This window comes from Halichoerus grypus, chromosome 6 (genome assembly GCF_964656455.1).
Source record: "Halichoerus grypus chromosome 6, mHalGry1.hap1.1, whole genome shotgun sequence".
Taxonomy (NCBI): Eukaryota; Metazoa; Chordata; class Mammalia; order Carnivora; family Phocidae; genus Halichoerus; species Halichoerus grypus.
This window is the reverse complement of record NC_135717.1, coordinates 8,110,091-8,129,107: the sequence shown is the minus strand read 5'-3', so window position 1 is coordinate 8,129,107 and position 19,017 is coordinate 8,110,091. Positions and strand designations below refer to the sequence as shown.

The 19,017-nt window shown below is 50.1% G+C and overlaps 1 protein-coding gene across 9 annotated transcripts in view; it reads right to left on the bottom strand.

The window, feature by feature from the left end:
- The window catches only part of CUX1 (cut like homeobox 1), a 351,030-nt gene extending 348,289 nt beyond the window's left edge, over window positions 1-2,741 (bottom strand). For 2 of the 9 annotated variants that reach the window (XM_078074423.1, XM_078074424.1), the window contains exon 1: window positions 870-1,669. In XM_078074423.1, the coding sequence (XP_077930549.1) occupies window positions 870-1,199 (330 nt within the window). In that variant the 5' untranslated portion in view covers window positions 1,200-1,669. Of the gene's footprint in view, window positions 1-869; window positions 1,673-2,437 lie in introns of those variants that run through there. The other 7 variants (XM_078074422.1, XM_078074425.1, XM_078074428.1 and 4 more) reach the window with 7 other exon arrangements.
- Between the last annotated feature and the right edge of the window lie 16,276 nt (window positions 2,742-19,017).

Below are 19,017 nucleotides of genomic sequence, written 5' to 3'. Positions count from 1 at the left end.
CCAACCCAATCCTGTAGTTACAGTTAAACATCCTCATGATATCCTGAAGCAGCTAATCACCAGCCGATGTGGGGTGTCAAAGAGTTCATAAAATCTAATACCTCTCTGGAAACCAAATCCATCTCCCATGGAGTTTTGCCAAGATGCTTAAAAAATAAACCTCACTGATGTTCGGCTAAATGTCCATTTAGGAAGACAAGGAAAAAAAATTAAGGTTTGTCCTTCAAAACTCCACAACGGGTTTTACAGTAAACACAGGAATTAAATTATGGTAAAAGGGAGCTATTTTTACTAAAACAGGGTAGACCAATTTATCAAAAATGCCATTCGGCTGTGTTCATTACATTCAGGAATCTAATTTACACAATAGACACTTTGGAGTAATCTATTTTAGTCAATAAATACTCAAACTCCTTTAAGTTTTAATCTTATCGGAAATACATATTTCACATAGTCTTCTTCCTAGTTAAGCGAGAAATTTCAAGAAATTTCATAACGACTATGAGTCTGCTTTATCGTTCTCACGTAGGCAGGAACAGAAAACAAGCATATACAATTAAAGTTGTCAGACTCCATTTATATATGTTTTAATCCAATCCGCTTCATTTCATTCGAGGCTGCATCTGGAGTTCATTTGCTTCCCTCCTAAAAGTATCGTAGGTCACTATCACCGGTCCTCCGGGTTAGGAAAGTTCGGTCAAGTTTACCTTCCCGCACCCCTCAGACTTGGGCGCCGCGGCCGTCCCCTAAGGGACGCTGGGTGACCCCCGGAGCACCGGACGGCCCTGGGCCCTGGCGAGCCGCAGACCAACCTCCCCTCCCGCCCCCCCCGCAGCGCTCCCTGGGCTTCTGGCCCACACGCCGCTCACCTTCAACTTGGCTCCGGCTACGCACAACATCCACCTGGCAGAGTCCCGGGGCTGTCCAGGCGCCGCGAGCGCGGAGCCGGCAGGTTCGGGGCGAACCCCGAGGGTGCGCCGCTCCTCTGGGTGGGGGGTGGCAGGCAGGAACGCGCCCCCTGGGCACCGCGGCGGCACCGGGGCCGGATGAGGGGCCCCCGCATGATCCCCCCACGGCGCCCCGGGCTCGGCGCGCGGACCGTGGCCCAGCACGCCACAGTCGAGGGGGGCCCCCGGGGCTTTGCCTTCGAGAACCCGACCCGAGAAGGCATTTCGGAGAGGACCAGCCGCGCGCTCCATTGCCACCGCGGACCCTGCGGGGGGGGCGCCAGGGCCCCTGAGAAGAGGGCCGGAGCGGGCGGGTCACTGAGGGCTGCGGGAGCCCCTGGGCTCGGGGCTAGAGCCGGCGGGACAGGCGGCGGGGAGGAAGCGTCCCCCACCCGGGCCAACGGCGCGCCGGAGCGCAGCGCGGGGCCTGCGCTCGGGGAAAGTTGCTGCCCTCCGCCCGCACCGGCTCCCGCCGGGCGCTCCGACCCACGGGCTCCGCGCGCCGGGCGCCCGCCGCCCCTCGCAAGTTTCCCCCAAGCGCCCCGACCGGGGTCTCTGGCCGCGGAGGGGCCAGTCCGCGCCACTCGTGCAGGCACACAAAAGAGCGGGGCGGCTGCGGGTGGCCCCGGGGCGCCCGCCCGGACGTAAACAAACCCCGGGGTCCGCTCGGAGAGCCCAACGCCGGGTGCGGGAGCGGCGGCGCGGCCCCGGCCCGCTGACAGCCCGGCGCGGCGGCCGGGGCCCGGGCCGGCCGGGGCCGGGGCGCGCGGACGCCCGGCCGCCCGCCCGCCTGGCCGGAGCCGGGCCGCGCCGCCGCTGCCGCCGCCGCCGCCGCCGCCGGTGGCCGCTCTGACCCTCCCCCGAGCCGGCGGCACCACAGCGCCACCAGCCCCAGCTCCGCCGCGCCGGCGGCAGTGGCGGCGGCGGCTCCTCCTGGAGAGGCAGGCGCTTCACCCCCCACAGCAACTCCCCACAAACTTTCCCCGGGAATACGGCGGGCCGGGGGCGCGGGGCGCGCGGCCGGGCGCCGCCGCCGGGCCGCAGCCCCCTCCCGGCGCAGCGCCCGCCGCCGCCGCCGCCGCCCGCCGCCGCCCGCTCCCCGCTCGCGCGCGCACCCCGCGGGCCGCCGGGGCCGCCCCCCTCCCCGGTCCCGCGGCGGCGGCGGCGGCGGTGGCGGCGGCGCAGGGCCGGGGGGGCGCCCGGGGTGGGGGCCGACACCGGGGGCAGCGGTGGCGGCGGCGGCTCCCGGCGCCATCTTGGGCTGATCGATGAATTGAACAAAGAGGATCAATTTCTGATCAAGCGAGTTATCAATGGGGGCCGGGGAGCGAGAGGGACTTGTCCCCGACTCGGCCCCGCTTTCCCCGGCACCCCCCTCCTCCCCGCCGCCGCGGCCCCCCGGCGGCCGGGCAGCCCGGGGCCCCGGGGGAGGCCGCGACCGCCCGCAGCCCCCACCCCCGGGCGAGAGGCCGAGCGAGCAGAAGCCTGACCTGCAGCTGCTGTAAATCAAAGCGCTTCCAATATTGAAACATCGATCCCACATTGGCCGCCATCTTGAGACATATTGAGACGGAGTGAGAGGCTGATAGAGAGGGGGCTGGAGTTCAGGAGCCGCCAGGAGGCAGCAGGCGGGCGGCGCCAAAACCCGGCCTGGAGCCGGCCGCCGCCGCCGCCACGGAGGACGCGGACTCCTCCTCACGGCGCCGCCGCAGCCATGGCGAGCCCGAGCCGGAGCCGGAGTCGGAGCCCGAGGGCGCGGCGGCCGCCGCGGGGCCTGGCGCGCGCGGCCCCTGCCCCCTCCCCCCCGGCGTCGGGCGCCCGGCCCGCGACCCCCGCCCCTCCCGAGCCCCCTGCCCCCAGCGGGCGGCGGGCGGCGGCCGCCGGCCCGGCCCCGAGGGGGCGCTGGAGGGCGGCGGGAGGGGCGCCCGGGCCCCCGCGGGAGGCCCCGGGCCCGGCTCACCTGGGGCGTGCTTGGGGGTCGCGGGGGCAGGCGGCGGCCGAGCGCAACCCCTCCGGGGCCCTCGGTCGGGGGCTTTCGGCCGCGTCTGGGCGGGCGCCGGAGCCGCGCGGCTTTCGCTCGCCCTCCTGCGGGCCCCGAGCGCGCGGAGCCGCCGCGACCACCTGCCCGAGCCCCGACCCCGCGCGGGCCCGGCCCACGGCTGCCCCGCGTGTGCGAGGCACGCTGGCCGGCGGCTGCCGCACACCCACTGCTCTGGGCCCCGGCCGGACTCGGGTCGAGCCCGCCGGGGACAGCGTTTCAAGTTGGGGGGGGGAGTGGAGTTGGGGTGAAACCAGCCCTGATCCTCCTGTCGCTGCACACGTTAACGCCCAGAACGGTGGCAGCGCGGTCCCCGCGACGGACCGAGGCGCACCGCAATCCCGGTGGCCAGGGGTCCGAGCGGCCCCCATGCGCCCGAACTGCGACCGCTTAGGCCAAGACAGGAAAAGTCTTGGCGCACCGTTGTGTATCCCCCCGCACCGCTTCAGCGGAACAGCCCTGGAAACTTCCTGTAGTTCAAGACACTTCGGTTTTCACTCCTTTTGGTGCAGAAACTTGGAAAGAGTAGGTGCACTTATACCAGACAGCATGGTCCCTGGTTTACAGAAATGCTAAAATTTAAACCCAAGAGTCAATTTGCTTTTGATTTCTTTTTTCGCAGAAACCTGGCAAAAGCACACGTTTTATGATCGTCATCTTTAATTGATTATACACACGTGTGAGTTTGACTTTCCAGGAGGAACACTGTACTTTTACTCTCCCGCACTTCATTTGACGTGTAATTAGTTAAAACAAACCCCCAAATTCCTTAATCTTGAAAATTATAGGTAAATAAAATTCGTATGGAATGCAAAATAAAACATGTTAAGTAGGATATAACTGCTTTTCAGCTAAGTTCGAGGGCTTAGCGCCGATCGTGGGGGTGAAATAAGCGTTTTTGAATGAACGGCCTGGAAATGAAAGGCCACAAGATTTAGAGAACACACGTGCCCCAGGTCTCGCGCTGCCGACCAGGAGCCTCAGTGTCGTCAACGCGCAGTTCCCGAGGTCGGCCGGGGGGTTCCCTCGGCGTCCCGGTCTAGGCTTCGACTAGCAGAGGGGGCAGGAAGCAGGTGGGTGGGGGCGCGGGGCGGGGGCGTCGCGAGCCTCGGCCGCAGATGCTGTGACGCCGCGCGGGGCAGGGCAGTGGCGACCTCGGGAACGCCGAGGACCGCCTCGGTGTGGGGCGCCCGAGCCCGCGCGCGCAGTCGGCGGGCGGCCGCGCTGCAGCTCCGACCGCGCCGCCCGGTAGAGGGCAGCGGCGCCCCGACACTCGCGTCCTCGGGTCCCGGCGCACGTGCCCACCCGCGCGCCCCGCGCCTGGCCACGCCCTGTCCCGGAGCCAGGCCCCAGGCGGGAAACTGCACTGCCACCTCTGGGGAGTCCTGTCCCGACGAGATGCCACGTCTAACGATCTCTCCCCGTATCCCACTCTTGGGGGTACGTCTGCGCTCCCCTCCTATTTGTGCGGTGGCAAGCAGGCGAGACCTCGGAATTGCCCTAAAGGTGGCTAGACAAATAAAATGTGCAAGGGCTTAAAGAAAAAAAACAAAACAAAACAAAAAAACCTCCCGTGGGGAAGGCTCAAGGAAGGATCAGGGAAATGGTTTGGATTTGGTGCAGATGTTCTCAATCTAATTATCGTGTCGATCCCCTGGGTTTGAACCAAAAAAAAAAGCGAAATATATATGACCTGTGTAATATTCCAGAAGTACATCTGGTTGGAATTCAGGGTTCTGAATCCACTGCAATATTTTAGAAATAAATTTGATGAGTATTAGATACCCTTGTTACATTTCTGGTTATATTCACGTTATTTGCATGCTAACTTGACTTAGTAGAGAAACAGTACACTGGCTCAAAGGTCAAGCTCTATTTAAATAACATTTAGGTGTCTTCTACCAAAGTTTTGCGTTATTACAAGGCTTCTTGCTCTCCTGGGGGGAAAAGGGCGGGGGGGGGGGGGTGGCTGGAATAACTTTGCCAACATCACAAAATGTTACCACTTTAAAATGGCATTCAAAATAAACCACTGATCAAAAATTATCTTAGCAGAGTGAAGTAATCAGCAGGGACCTATAAAAGTACATTTTATTTTTCTTGAGTGTAAACATAGGATCAGAACAAACTATATCTATTTCTAAAGACTATTTTCTTTGTTATTTTTTTCAGCTTGACTTTGTCTCGCCATCATAGAAGGTTAGGACTCGCTGACATCCAAACATAGTAGATCTACAAAACTGTATTCTGTATAAAATATTCAGAAGATGGAAAGGCTTTAGGACTTGGACCTCCATTAGGACCCACAAAGACAGTAAGATGTGGCTAGAACCCCCTAGAACAAAGTATGAGAAAGAGACAGATTAGCAAGATAACTGGCCCACTACAGAGAAGCATCTTGACTAAAAGTTATTCTTACAATGGAGCACAAGGAAAACAATCCAGAGGCATTCTTTTCACTTTTTGATGTTCAGGCTCTCCCTTTAGGGAAAGAAAGCTCACAGTTCCCAAGTTTGTGACTAATTCTCCATCCTCAGCTTTTAAAAATCAAGCCCCAAGTAACCAGATGGGGGGAAAGAGGGAAGGGGGAGTAACCAAAACTATGTTTGTTCTTGACACCTTTAAATGAAATACAGCTTAGCACCAAATAAGGCTACTAGCAACTAGGATCTGAGTCCAGAATTCCTAAATTTCTTTTCCGACCCATTTTGTTTAGCCTCAGAAAAATACAGGGGCCATATTGGAGGTGTGATAATACTGATGAATGTAAATTACAAAAAATGGTAAAGCACTTTTAGAAATTTACCTTCTCCTACCCTCCTGGCATCAGTGGACCCTCCTATCTCCTGACATCACACATAGTTGATTAAATCCTAAGGTGAAAACTGGCAAATTCTCTAAAATACCATATGGGTTGATGATGACTAAATTGATCCTCTTTCGCAGCCCCCAAGAAAGGAAAATACATTGCCTTGTTTTCTAAAGATTCTAGGTTAGTAATTGTTCTGATACACTTAACCTAATTTTTTGAGGGAATTAACCGTCAAGAAATTCTTCCAAACTGAAAAATGTCTTACCATGTAGAGCATTATAAAAAAAAAAAAAAAAAGCCATACTCTATCTCTCACAAAAGAGGCTTTATGTTCTGAGCTCTTATTTATAATGGACTCATAAAACAAAGTTTCACCTAGAAACTTTATCTCCAGAAAAAGTTGGAAAATGACCTAAACTCTGCGAATAATGAAAAAATTCAGAGAGCTTCTATCCCATGTGATGTGCTTGAAATGAAAACTAAAGAAATTCATTCCGAAACTTTAATTCACTTTCTGAATATTTTTGCACCCAAATTAGAACTGGTTTTGAATGGTGTTCAACAAGAAATATTTCAGATAAGCAGAGACAAAACATGATGCTAAATGTTTACATCATAATTTATTCACAAACAAACATAAGCACATGGTTACTTTGTGGTACATGGGTAAAAATGAATCATACCCCTAATAAGTCGTAAGAGAATCTCAATTTTACAAAGATAGAAGTTGAAAATTAGATCAAGGTATTCATTCAAGTTGACTGAATTTGTAAATGTTTTAAATTTAGGAATATCTAAGGCCAGACAGAAGTTTTGAGACACTTTAAATTTGAAGAGGCCTTTTCCTTAAATCAAAAGAGTATGAATAACAGAAGGAAATTACTTTGTCTTCCTTTTGTCTTTGGCGACTGCCTTCCAGAACAATTTGGCATGGACTACTGGAATAAATAAAAGGAAGATTCCAGATTCTTTTTTTTTTTTTTTTTTGGGCGCTCAAGAAAACCAAACTACTTTTAATTGTTTTGTTTTTTAAATAATACTTTATGTTAATTATTTCTAAGTACACTATTCACTCTACTATGTAAATACCCACCGAATAAAAGTACACATTTTGCTACATGTAATTACATGCATAGTACATAATTCATCTCTATCCGCCAAATGTATGTGTAGTTATATAATTGTACCAAGAACCTGCCAAACTTGTAAGAACAAACTATAATGATTTCTAAGCAGTAGGCTCTCCTCTTCACCACCCCTATCAGCCTCTGTCTGGTGACAGCATCTCTCAGTCTCCAAGACCCTTTTAGAAATCTTCAAAGACTTAAATTCTGGCCCACCATTTAACTTTGCCTTCCACTTCTGGACAGCATATGTCGATACTACTAGCTCTAGGTATCTTTCTGCACCTTTAATGATTACATTCTGCTCTCCTCGCTCCTCGCTCTTAAACGAGAAAGCTTGTAGCTGGATCTTTTGGAAGGAGCTCAGTCTTAAACTTGGAAAATACATCTAGCTTCATGGATTCAACTGCGCACTGCTTTAGGACTCCCAAGCCGTGAGAAGGAACCTGGGGCTTCTCATCAGCCAATTTCCCCCCAACCCCACCTGACCAGCCACACCCCCTCCCCCGCCAGAGTCTCTTTTTACTAAACTTCTAATATAAATTTTCTCAAACTTTTGAGTTTATTAGAATATTGCATCTCATTTTCCCCCTTTTTACCTCTTCCTCATCATGAGATGCCCATGTTAATGGCATATTACATATTTCCTGTATACTATGGAAATAAATGCCTCCCTATATGACTCTCACTGATGTCACTGCTGAATCACTAGAAATTAATAGTGTACATCGACAGTAGCTTGAAAGGGCTTGAAATATGTAAAGTACTGTATAAATATTATTATTATCTTGCTTCATGTAAAGTTCATGTTCTGTGCTAAGACCTTATATTAATTCCTTTTCTTTCCTCCTGGGAGCTATGAGCCATATGCATTCTATTTATATTGACCTTTCATTATTAATATTGCTCTTACAATATCAGTTTGCCATCCAATATTTTAAACACACAACTGTGTCCCTGGTGCTAGGGCATATAGAGTAGAGACATGCTTTTTTAAAAATCGCATTTACGACATGAAGCAAAATATTGTTTTGTTTCTCCACAAGATCATTTATGACACATCTCTGCAGTTATATGGTTGGAGTTGAATGAAGATTTGTTTTCATGGAATGTAATTAGATTTTCTTTTGTCATGAGCACTGTTGGATTGGATATTATTTTTTTTTTTCCCCGGGTAACTGTGGTTTGGAAGATCCTGAAAGCTTGTTTCACTGGAAAATAGGGAAGCTGATATTTCTAGCAGTGAGTAGAAAACTTTTCTCATTCCCTCAAGCTCCATTCACACTAAACATTTGATCTAGTGTCAGCTTTTAAGACTCTGTATTATATTATCTTTAGAGGTTTAAGTAGCTAGCAGAATCTCATAGGATGTCAAAATGTTCTTTGTGTGTGAGATAGAAAAAAGAAGCCAGGAGAATGGGCCTCTAATCTAGCAGCCGTTTTCTCTAATTAAAATAGTCACACGCACACACGCATATAATCTGAAAAGTAAAAATGTCAAATAAAAGAATGAAATGCAAATATTTTCAGCACAGAAGTATTTCTGGTAACAAAACAAGCAAACCAACCAACCAACAACAACAACAACAACAAAACAAAGCCATAAAACAAAAGGACCTAAATGTCCTAGAACACAGAAATGATAAAATAGTATGTAGCCATTAAAAGTTATGCTTGTAAAATATGTAACAACACAAGGAAAGGTTTATTCTATACGAGGAAAACAGGCCACAGTGTGAGCCCAGCTGCAAAGAACAGCAGATTCTGTATTCATATAAAATGCTGCAAGGAAATATACCTCAGTGTTAACCATGCATGCCTCTGGACAAGGACTTAATGGGTAAGTGTTAGCTTCTTTAATTTCTGTGTTTTGTATCATTTCTACACGAGCGTATGCTATCTCTATAATGCAGGAAAACAGTGAATATTATTCAAAATAAGGATGGCGAAAAAGGCTGATATGGCATTTTTTTTAAACAGTAATTTAACTCTAACCAGAAGGGGTAGCATGACCTGGTGATTAAAATAGACAATTGAAAACAGAGGGAAAATCATGTCCTAATTTTGCCACTGAGTCACTGACTTTGCCTCAGGTTTCTTGCCTGTAAAATAGGAATAATTAATACTTTCTTGTAAAATGCTTTTGAGCTCTCCAAAGGAAGATCCCATAAAGGTACAATGTGTTGTTCTAGTAATACTAATTGAAGTGAATATAAGATACAAAGGCATTCGAGAAAAACTGAAGTCATTATGGCCAGTGGCGGAAGGCACAACGGATACGTGCCGAATGCCAAACGGTGGCTGTGTGGGCTCCTTGTGTTCTTTCCAAAAGTTGTTTTGGGGGCAGATAAGGACGTCACCAATAATGCTGGAACATCCACCGTCTAATCACCGAATAGTATCTGTTGAGCAAAGCGCTGTGTCAGACCCTATAAAGAAACACAGAAGCAGCGGACAAGGTCCCTGCCCTTCGAAGCTTACAATTTGGTTGGGAATAGGTCCATACCAATAGTAAAAAAATAACCGTTTTTTTCAACGTGGAAAAAAAAAATAACGATTCAACTGAAGCAGAAGACAGACAATATCCAGGAAAGAAACTGAAATGCTAGTACGTGCCATAACGTTCATTTTTTTTTTTTTTTTTTAAGTTCTACCCCCAACGTGGGGCTCGAACTCACCACTCCGAGATCAAGAGCCATCCGCTCTACCGACTGGGCCAGCCAGGTGCCCCCCCCATAACACTAGCTTTGATCTGAGATGATTTCTCAGTTTCGATGAGCCAAAGACTTTGGAAATGTTGGGGTGTTGGACAGGGTGGGAGGGAAGAGGCGGTAAGAAAGATGGGAGGGTGTCTGGGGCCAGGAAAAGAATGCCCAATGCTGCACAGACCAAACCCACACAAAGAAGGGAAACAGTAAATGGGGTTGTACAGCCGGGAGCCCAGGAGGTGGAAAGCCGGCTGGCATCTTAAAGCCTGGCCAGTTGGGCAGATCCTGGTGGTATCTCCAAAGGGGCAAGTGGGGAGTCAGCCATTTGAACGATGGGCCACAGAGCCACCAGCCACGTGCCCTTCCTGCGAACGACCCATCCCCGCTTGGGCACCCGGTTCCAATGTACTGTGTCAAAAAGACACTTGCCTTATCAGTCAGCATTTAAGCAGCAGGGCTAAGGAGAAGCAGTTTGCATTGAAGCAGGCGACCGCAGGGTCAGATGTGGGTTCAAACTCTAGTAAAGAACGGTTTGACCTTGAGCATATTACTTAACGTCGCCGAGTCTCAGTTTCCACAAGGGAAGTGCACACCTCATTGTGTGCCGTGAGGATGAAATCAGAAAACTTACATAAAATGCTCTGAGTTCTACCTGCATGGAGTAAGCACCCCATAAAAGTAAGCCACTGCTTAATCTCATTCAAGTGAATTACATCCATCTACCCTCACTTTGCTTCTCTGCCTTCACGCTGGTATAATACCATTTCACAGACAAGCAGACTGAGGTTCAGAGCACCCAAAAGCTGTTTGATGAAGAGGCTGGATTTCTCAACCAGGCTGCCAAGCACCTGCTCAATTTTCTGACCACCTTTTAATGGCATGATCTCAGCTGCCCCCTCCCAAATGCCTTTTTGAAGCAATGGATGCTTTTATGTATTTATTCCTCCAAAAAATATTTATTGAGGGCCTACCGTGTGCCCAATTTGAAACCCGAGGGAGTTCTCTGCTCCTTCCCCATAGGATGGTTGAGCACCATGGGAAGAAATCCCAGAGGGAGACAGAATCACTCCTCGTGAGGAGTGGGCCTACTCATCCCTGTGCATGTCATTGCTGGCTAGTAAATGCATTTTATTTCCCTGCCATACATTCTTCATGCCACCAAGCATTGTAACCCTTCAGCCTTCTCTGTTTGGGCAACATAAGCCCTTATTACCAGAATGAAATCTTTGTTAGGTCTGACTTTGGCAAAGGCTACTCTCCTATTCAGCTTCGAGGCCTGTTTACCCCCAGACCTCTTATTTCAGAAATCAGGCTGAGACCACAACCACAGACAGCAAAGCAAAGTTTCCTGCCTTCCCAAATGTGATGGGAACTAGAGTCAGCTCAGATCTGCAACTGCTCCGGAAGACTGTCGGGCTGGTGGGGAGTGTGGGGAGTGTGGGGAGTGTGTGTGTGTGTGTGTGTGTGTGTGTGTGTGTGTGTGTGTGTGTGTGTCCCTGCGCATGCGCACTGGGGACAGGCAGGAAGGCAAGGTGGGGGGTGTATATAAAGCCGAATGAAACGCAGTAGCTTCTGCCCTTGGAGGAAGTTGAAAATCTGGCTGAAAAGACACGGGAAACATGTAATTGGTTCCATCCTAGAGATTATTTGATGTGCACGAGAACATATCTGATGGGGGAAAAAGCCCAGGAAACCCCAACTGCATGCAGGTCCATTGCCAGAGCTGGTAGATACTGTTCTTGTGACATCAGGGTCCAAGGCCCCCAGCCCCATTCTCAGCCATGCACCTCCCTTGGACTTCTTCCCCCTTTGGGGACTCCTGAGGCCAGGCCTCCCCCAAATAAAACATCTTAATGGAATCTCTTGGAAGAGGTTGGGAATAGAGCCATGCAGGGTATCCTATTATCTACTGATGTCCTGAGGGTGAAAAGGCCAGATTGAAAGTCACAAGCCTGGAAGAGTCATCTTTGTCTGTAAAACCACCAAATAACAATTACTATCCAGGGAGCACCTGCTATCTGTCCCGCGCCATGCCCAGTTTTATCTCTGATCTTCGCAGCAGGTTTGCAAGGCATGGAGCATTTGCCATATAAGAAAACTGAGGATCAGAGAGGTAAGGAGACTTCTCCGATGTCTGGTCTTATTGCACGGCCCTCGACCTACCTGCAGCTGCCCCGGGGCCCCAACCTGGTCGGTGGGAGCCCACCTGGGATTTGGGACAGGTGGCCTCTCTCTCTTCCCCCCCCTTCAGGAAGTTCTGGGCATTGCCCGTCCCAGAGAGAATCCCTCCATCTTACCTTACAGGTAAGTCCTTCCCAGGAGTCTTTCCCCATGGAGTTTTTGTCTCCAGACATTTCTCTGCCGCAGTGGAGGCTCCAGACACCCTGGTCCGGGGCATCTATAACAAAGATTGATAAGCTGACCTTGGTCTTGAATGAGACATCGATTACAAAGGAGAGGCGACCGGGAGAGTCAAAAGTCCCCTGAAGTACAACAGCAAGACAGGGCGTTTGGCAAGCTGAGCAGGAGAGACGGGTGTGTTTTCCTAGCCAGCATTGGGGATTCTCCTTGCTGATTGCCCAGGGGTTCTTACTTCTTCACGTTAGGGGAGTCTGGTCTAATGGACCGTCTGGGGAAATATCTGATCAACGATCCCATTTTGGCTACAAGTGCGGCCAGGAGGGTGGGGTCATGGGCTCGCTATCAGAGGCTAAGCCGAGCCCTTCTCAGGAAAGCGATGACAAGTCATTCCAAGTCAGGTGTCCTACCCTCTCTCATTGCTAAGTGTACCGCAGACGTGTGAGTGGGAGGTAGGATCGGTTTGCACAAGCTCCGTTGATCCGATAGCATTTTATGACCGACCAAGGCGGACCAGGTGGTGGGTTTGCTGGGGTTTTCTTTGGGAACAGCTCTGTGTTTCACCCTTGAGCCGCTTGCCTCCCACGCACCCCTCCCCCTCCTTCGGACGTGGTGGTGTTTTCCTTCAAAAAAACAGGCTCCCTTCGAGGAAAAAAGGAGAAATGACCCCCCTGGCCCTCGGGCTGTCCTCTGGAGCCTGATCTATTTAAGACACGTTCTCTTCAAACAAATCGTGCCCCAGTTTCTCCGAGGGCCGCCTCTTGCCCTCCTGCCCTCCGCCACCGCCCATGTGCATTTGACACCAGCTCAGGAATCTTGTAGCTTCTCGCCTCTCCATTCCCGGCGGGATTTGTTATTCAGCATTTCAAAGCGGAGACTTGTTTGCACCTCTTGTTTCAAACAATAGACCAAATTTCCTGTCGCTGCTTCTCTTAAAAACTGCCTGCCTCGCGCTCCCGGGGAACAATTGTAGCGGCTACTCGGCTGACGAAGAAACGAGCTAAATCCTCACCCACCCTCCTTCTCAGAGGACACGGGGCCCTGGGGCAGAGAAGGTCACGGGCGTGGACATCAGATGGGACAGACCTGGGGGCCAAACCCTAGGCTCTGCCATGATGCAGCTGGGCGACTTTGAGCTGGTGGCTTAACCTCTCTGAGAACGTGGCCGCCCCTGTAACAGCTGAACCATAGCTAGCCCGTCCCACTGGGCTGTGGTGAATTGAACAATAATGATGCAGCAAGCTCCTGCCTCCTGATGGAAGTTAAGAGAGCATTCCCCGATTCTCAGCAGCCTGGATCCAAATCTAGATGCAGCATGCTCTTTCTCTCTGCGTCCTTGGGCTCAAATTGCTTAAACTCTGTGCCTACACTTCCTCATCTGTAAAATAGAATAATTATGGTACCTACCTTGGGGGGATTAAAGAAAACCTCAGACTTGGGCTCAGACCTCACCCAGTGAAGATTTACTCTCCCACGGCAACCCTGTTTTACATTCTACTGCCTATAATTCTTTTCTTTGCTGTTACAATTTTTGTTTACCAGCCCAGATCCGTCATAGAATGTTCATAGCCCATCGCGAGTGTGATATTTGTTCATACTTTCTGGTTCCAGGAGTATGGTTTTTGCTTAATTCCAGGATAATGAAACTGCCCAGGGAAGGGATCCATAGCAGTGGGGTTTGGGGGCAGCGAATCTCTTCTGTATGATACTGCAATGGTCCATACATGACCTTATGCACATCTCGAGACTCATAGACTATGCACCACCAAGAGTGAACACTTATGTAAACTGTGGACTTCCGTTCATAATAATGCATCAGTATGGGTCCTCGCTGTCACAAATGTACCCCACTGACACAAGATGTTGAAGAGGGGGGAGAGTGGGGGAGGGGCAGGAGGTAGATGGGAATTCTCTGTACCATCTGCTCAGTTTGTCTGTACATCTAAAACTGTTCTCAAAAATAAAGCTTCTCAATTTAAAAAGAAAAAGGTGAAGCGGTACTGTTGCATATTGCCACCCCCTCCTAACACACCCATGAATGATGACCAGCAGCCAGGAAGTGACAGCATCGCGATCTTCGTGGATGACCTGAAATTAACGACCGTTTTCTGGTCGGCAGTTCCTGTGCTAATGGCCTACAGAGAGCCAGCTTTGCCCATGGAGGTAGAGAACCAGACTGGAGGCTGTCTCGGGGGGTCTCAGGATCAAGGTCCCTTCAGTGTCTCATAAGTTCTGGAATAGACAGTGCTGGGAGCAGAGGTCCCTTATCTCCTTGTCCTGCGTTCACAGAGCGGGAGGGACCATCGGTCCCTCTGAGTCCTGGGCTCTTCTGTAACCACAGTAATGGACTTGTCTTTCTCAGGCTCTTGAGCCACTGGTTTATGAAGCCTACTGACTTCCAACACATGGTTCGGTGGTCGAGTGAATCCCCGAAGCTTCTCTCTGGTCCAAAACCTCTAAAGCCCCAACTCAATGAAAAAAAGCAGTGAATCTCAGGGAATAAAAACAGGCTTCCCACCCAACACAAATCCCACTGAGCAACTGAGGTCTGATGGTTTAGTGTCCTGAGGCCAACATTACAATCACCCTGAAGTAAAAAGCAACCACAGAAAGGACAGCAGAAATGCCACAAACATATTTTAAATACAGACGGAAACTTGCCCAGCATATCCTATCTGGTTGCCAAGTCTCCGAACTCTTACCCTATTGAGATTGAATTTTCAAGGCATGCCACCAATTAATAAAAACATCAATTTAGATATATTCACACAGTGTGTCATGGGAGGGGGTTGGCACCATTACTGTTATCAGGCATTACGATTGCTAAGATCCAACGGAAGCCAAATCATAAGGCAGTGGCATTTGATGTGAAATGCAGTGTTGGGAATTATAGGAGATAATTATCACAAGTTGTCCTAGCAGCATGATTTAATGGAGAAAGCACAAAATGGTGAAGCAGAACACGTGGGGTCAGATCGGGCCCTGCCGCTCACTGGCTGTGTCACTCCTTCGAGCCTCTCTTTCCCTGTCTGCAAAATAGGGGCAAACTTGCTTCATGGACCTGTTGCAGAGAATATTTAGGATAGAACATGTCCAGTGTCTGGGAAGGTACCTAGCTCATGTCCCAGCACAGTCTGGTTTCCTTCCTTAAAACAGTTGTAGATTGTTATGAATGATGTTTCTTTAAGCTTTTGCCTGACCCCAGTAAGACAGAGTAGGTGAAAAATAAACATGAAATGATATATCAGTGACATCTTCTCTATTTTGCTTTGCCATTTCCAAGTTCTTTTTTTTTTTTTTTTTTTTTTTTTTTTTTTTTTTAAAGATTTTATTTATTTGACAGAGAGAGACACAGCGGAGAGAGGGAACACAAGCAGGGGGGAGTGGGAGAGGGAGAAGCAGGCCTCCCGCAGAGCAGGGAGCCCGATGCGGGGCTCGATCCCAGGACCCTGAGATCATGACCTGAGCTGAAGGCAGACGCTTAACGACTGAGCCACCCAGGCGCCCCCGTTTCCAAGTTCTTGGTGTAAATAATTTATAGTGTTAAAAATGAGTTAACAGCAGGTCTTTGAAGGACAGAAGAAAATCCTTTCTAAAATGAGGAATAGTCTTCATAATGAGGGACTGCTGAGTGGAGGAAAAAGTTAGAATTTAGACAAGCATCTTTTACATAGTTATTAATCTGGTTGGATAGGATTTTTAATAATTAAATGGTATTACTGCAATATAAGTGATATTTTATTAAGCTTAAATGAAATGTACATTTAGGAACTTAATTTGAAACATTGCCTGCTTTGTTGTTCTATTTTTCATAATTGCATATATTTGGAAATTATGTTTTATTTCCTGCACCGCATTCTCTGCCTACAGACTTAGCCTTTTGCTTTATTTATAAGAATGTTATTTCTTGTGTTATAAGGAAACTGATATGAAAGCTCTAAATGACAAACTCCAAAGTTAGCTTCAAGTTTCTGACTAATCACTAATGAAATATCCATAATTGATGAGGAAGAAATCATAAACTGCTAGGAAACGCAACTTCATTTCATAAACGTCTCCCGTTTGACAGCTTTGGAAATTTCTTTGTCGTTTGGGAAATCAATACAACAGACAGCTGAACACCAGACTTAGCTGCTCAGCCTGAGACGAAATAAAAGATTGAAGGCTCCTCCATCACCAGCCGTCGATTGCTGAAGATCATATTCTGAACGCGATCAGTTTTTTTTCTCCGTCCAAACATTACTCAGCCTCCACGAACTCTCGTTAAGGGCCAGATGCACACACATTATGGCTGCGAATTCACAGCACAGGGAACCGGAGAGCTGGCGGTTATCGGTTTAGTTGATGGATACGGAGAGGATGGTGACGGATCCCCACCACCACCACCCCCGCCCTCCCATTTCTCCCATTTTGAGACTAAGTTATGCACTCTGACGACCCAAACAGCACGGATTAACCAGCTAGCCTAACTTTTTCTTCTGTGCCAACACTCTTCCTTCTTCCATAGCTTCTCAGCAGAAGGAGGCCGTGGAATGATGCATCTCAGCTGGGGCTCTGCTTCCAACTCCCTCCTGCTTTGCCTCTGGAGCTTGCACAAGAGCTGCATCCTCCCAAATCCATGGCCTCCACCTGGCCAGCCCCTCCCCAGCCGTCCCTCCCTCACTCCCTCCCCTGTGGTTCCATCTGTCTCAGCCCCCGCCGCCCGCCCCTTCCGGCCTGGGGTAGTAACAGCTTCCTGCTGCTGCTAGTCTCAGGGGGCCCAACACCCCTTGTTAAAGCCCTCAGTTGTGCCCACACCTTGTATCTAGTCCCCAGTTAACTTCTCTTGAATCATCTGTGTTTGATTCTTGTTTTCTGGTAGGTCCCTGACTGATAGAGCAGGAATTGGGAAACAGGTATTTAACTTCTATGTAAATGAACGAAAAGGCATACAGAGAATATGGATGCAACTCAGTAAAGTGATACTCAGGGTTTCGTTCATTTCTTTCCCCCTGTTGTCAGGACGCAGAATACCAAGCTTTTAAAGTGTCCCTGGTTTGCTTGTCTTTTCTGCTAACCCCAAGCAGCAGCGAGGCTGGGATGGGGTCTATCTTCCTCCCTCTCGCTGTTTTGTCTCGGGCCCAGCTCTGAAAATGATGATGCATTGAATGAATGAAGCCATCAACCCATCTTATTCATGAAGACCATCTCTTGCTGGGACTGAAGCGGTGGTCCTTTGCCGTTCTGATCTGAGGGCATTTAGCTCAGAGGATTAAGGGAGAAGCTACTAAGGCAAAGTGCTGGAAGGGCTGGGACCCCGGTCCTCTGAAGCACATAGAGTAGAATAGGGCTGTGAAGGATTGCAGACTCTCTTGCAAATGGTCAGATCCAGCTTTAATAGACCCTCTGGGAGGCGAAGGAAAAGTAGCATCTCAGCTCCCATGAGAATTCATACATTTTAAATCTTGAACGTGGAGATCACTTGGGCATAGTCATCACTGAGAGGATGGGACAGGGAGGGGAAGACAACACAGGCTTCAGGGCAGGGCACGCCTGGGTGTGAATCCCTGCTCCATCACTGTCCAGCTAGGTGACTGTGGGCCAGTCACGGACGCTGAATGCCGGTGGGGTGGGGGGGAGGGTGTCTCTTGATCTGCAAAGTGGCAATAATTCCATAGACCCTCGGCACCAGTGGGCTTAGCTTTTACGGGTTCCAGGATTTGAGACGAACCCTGAAGGTCTGTGATCGGTGCTAATTTTGCAGTTTCACAGGGAGCCAGTGGCCAAGTGCATGGGAGCTGGTCATTTTGCCAAAGAGTTCTCTAACAGATGGTCAGGCATCCTTACTGGGCCACACTCACCACTGTGGACCCATTTTGAGGGGCAGAGCTATGCTACGGTATATTTGGTGACCTTGGAGGAAGGACGAGTTAAAATGTGTGGTGGGGAATACATGAAGTGTTGTGTGTGTAAGTACCTGGGGTGCTGTCTGGTACATAGCAGACGCTCAAATTCTTGGGAGCTCGGACTCATCATTGTGCTTCCAATTTGATGTTATCAGTCTGCCCATGGTGTGCTGGGCACGTCTCAAGCCCTCTGGCCAAGCTAAAAGGAGACAGACCAGGCCTTGTGGAAGGCAGCCCCCTCTGCCCCCGAGAGGGCACGGCTGGGCTGGGCTGCACTGGGTCTTAGGTGGGGCTGGGAAAAAGGAGATGAGAAGGTCTGGGGGCGCCTGGGTGGCTCAGTTGGTTGAGCATCTGCCTTTGGCTCAGGTCATGATCTCGGGGTCCTGTTTCTCCCTCTCCCTCTGCTGCTCCCCCTGCTTCTGCTCTCTCTCTCTCTCTCTCTCTAATAAATAAAATCTTTAAAAAATCGGGCCTGCATGGCCTGGGTCCTGCTTGCTCCTTCTAAGTCACAGACACAATAGAAGTGGACATCAGGTGGCTAGATTCCGGCTTCGCATTCAGAAAGAAAGGAAGCAGGGCACCAGTGGCCCAGACCCCTCTGCTTTTCATGTCCCTTCCAAGCCATTAAGCTCGGCTTTCATCTCCTCAACTGCACAGGACATAGGGACCAAAATCATCCACCTGACACTCCACAGGGCTCACCTGGGTGAGCATCCTGAAACATTCTCGCTTGGCCTGTCTCCTGCTAACTTTTTAGTTTCTCCTTCGTTTTCCCTTGAGTTAAAGCTCTCAGCCCCCGCTGACTTTCTCAGCCTCCGTCCTGGAGTCACTGCTCCAGGCACACCAGACTCTTCCCTGCTTGGGTAAAACACACACACACACACACACACACACACACACACACACACACACACCAGTGTAGCCCCAGCGTGGCCGGCATCCACTCCGATTGGTCAGAGCCCTTCCATCCTGATGGGCTAGTTGCTAGCGTTTTCTAACACCAGACACCAGATTTGTCACTGACTCCTTTCTTTGCCCAGACTTTAACCACCCCCACGCAAGGGGCAGGCAAGTCTTCCTGCCTGAGGTTCAGCCAGCCACTCTCTGGGATGGGCAGATGGCCCTGACGTTCAAGGTCAACGCCA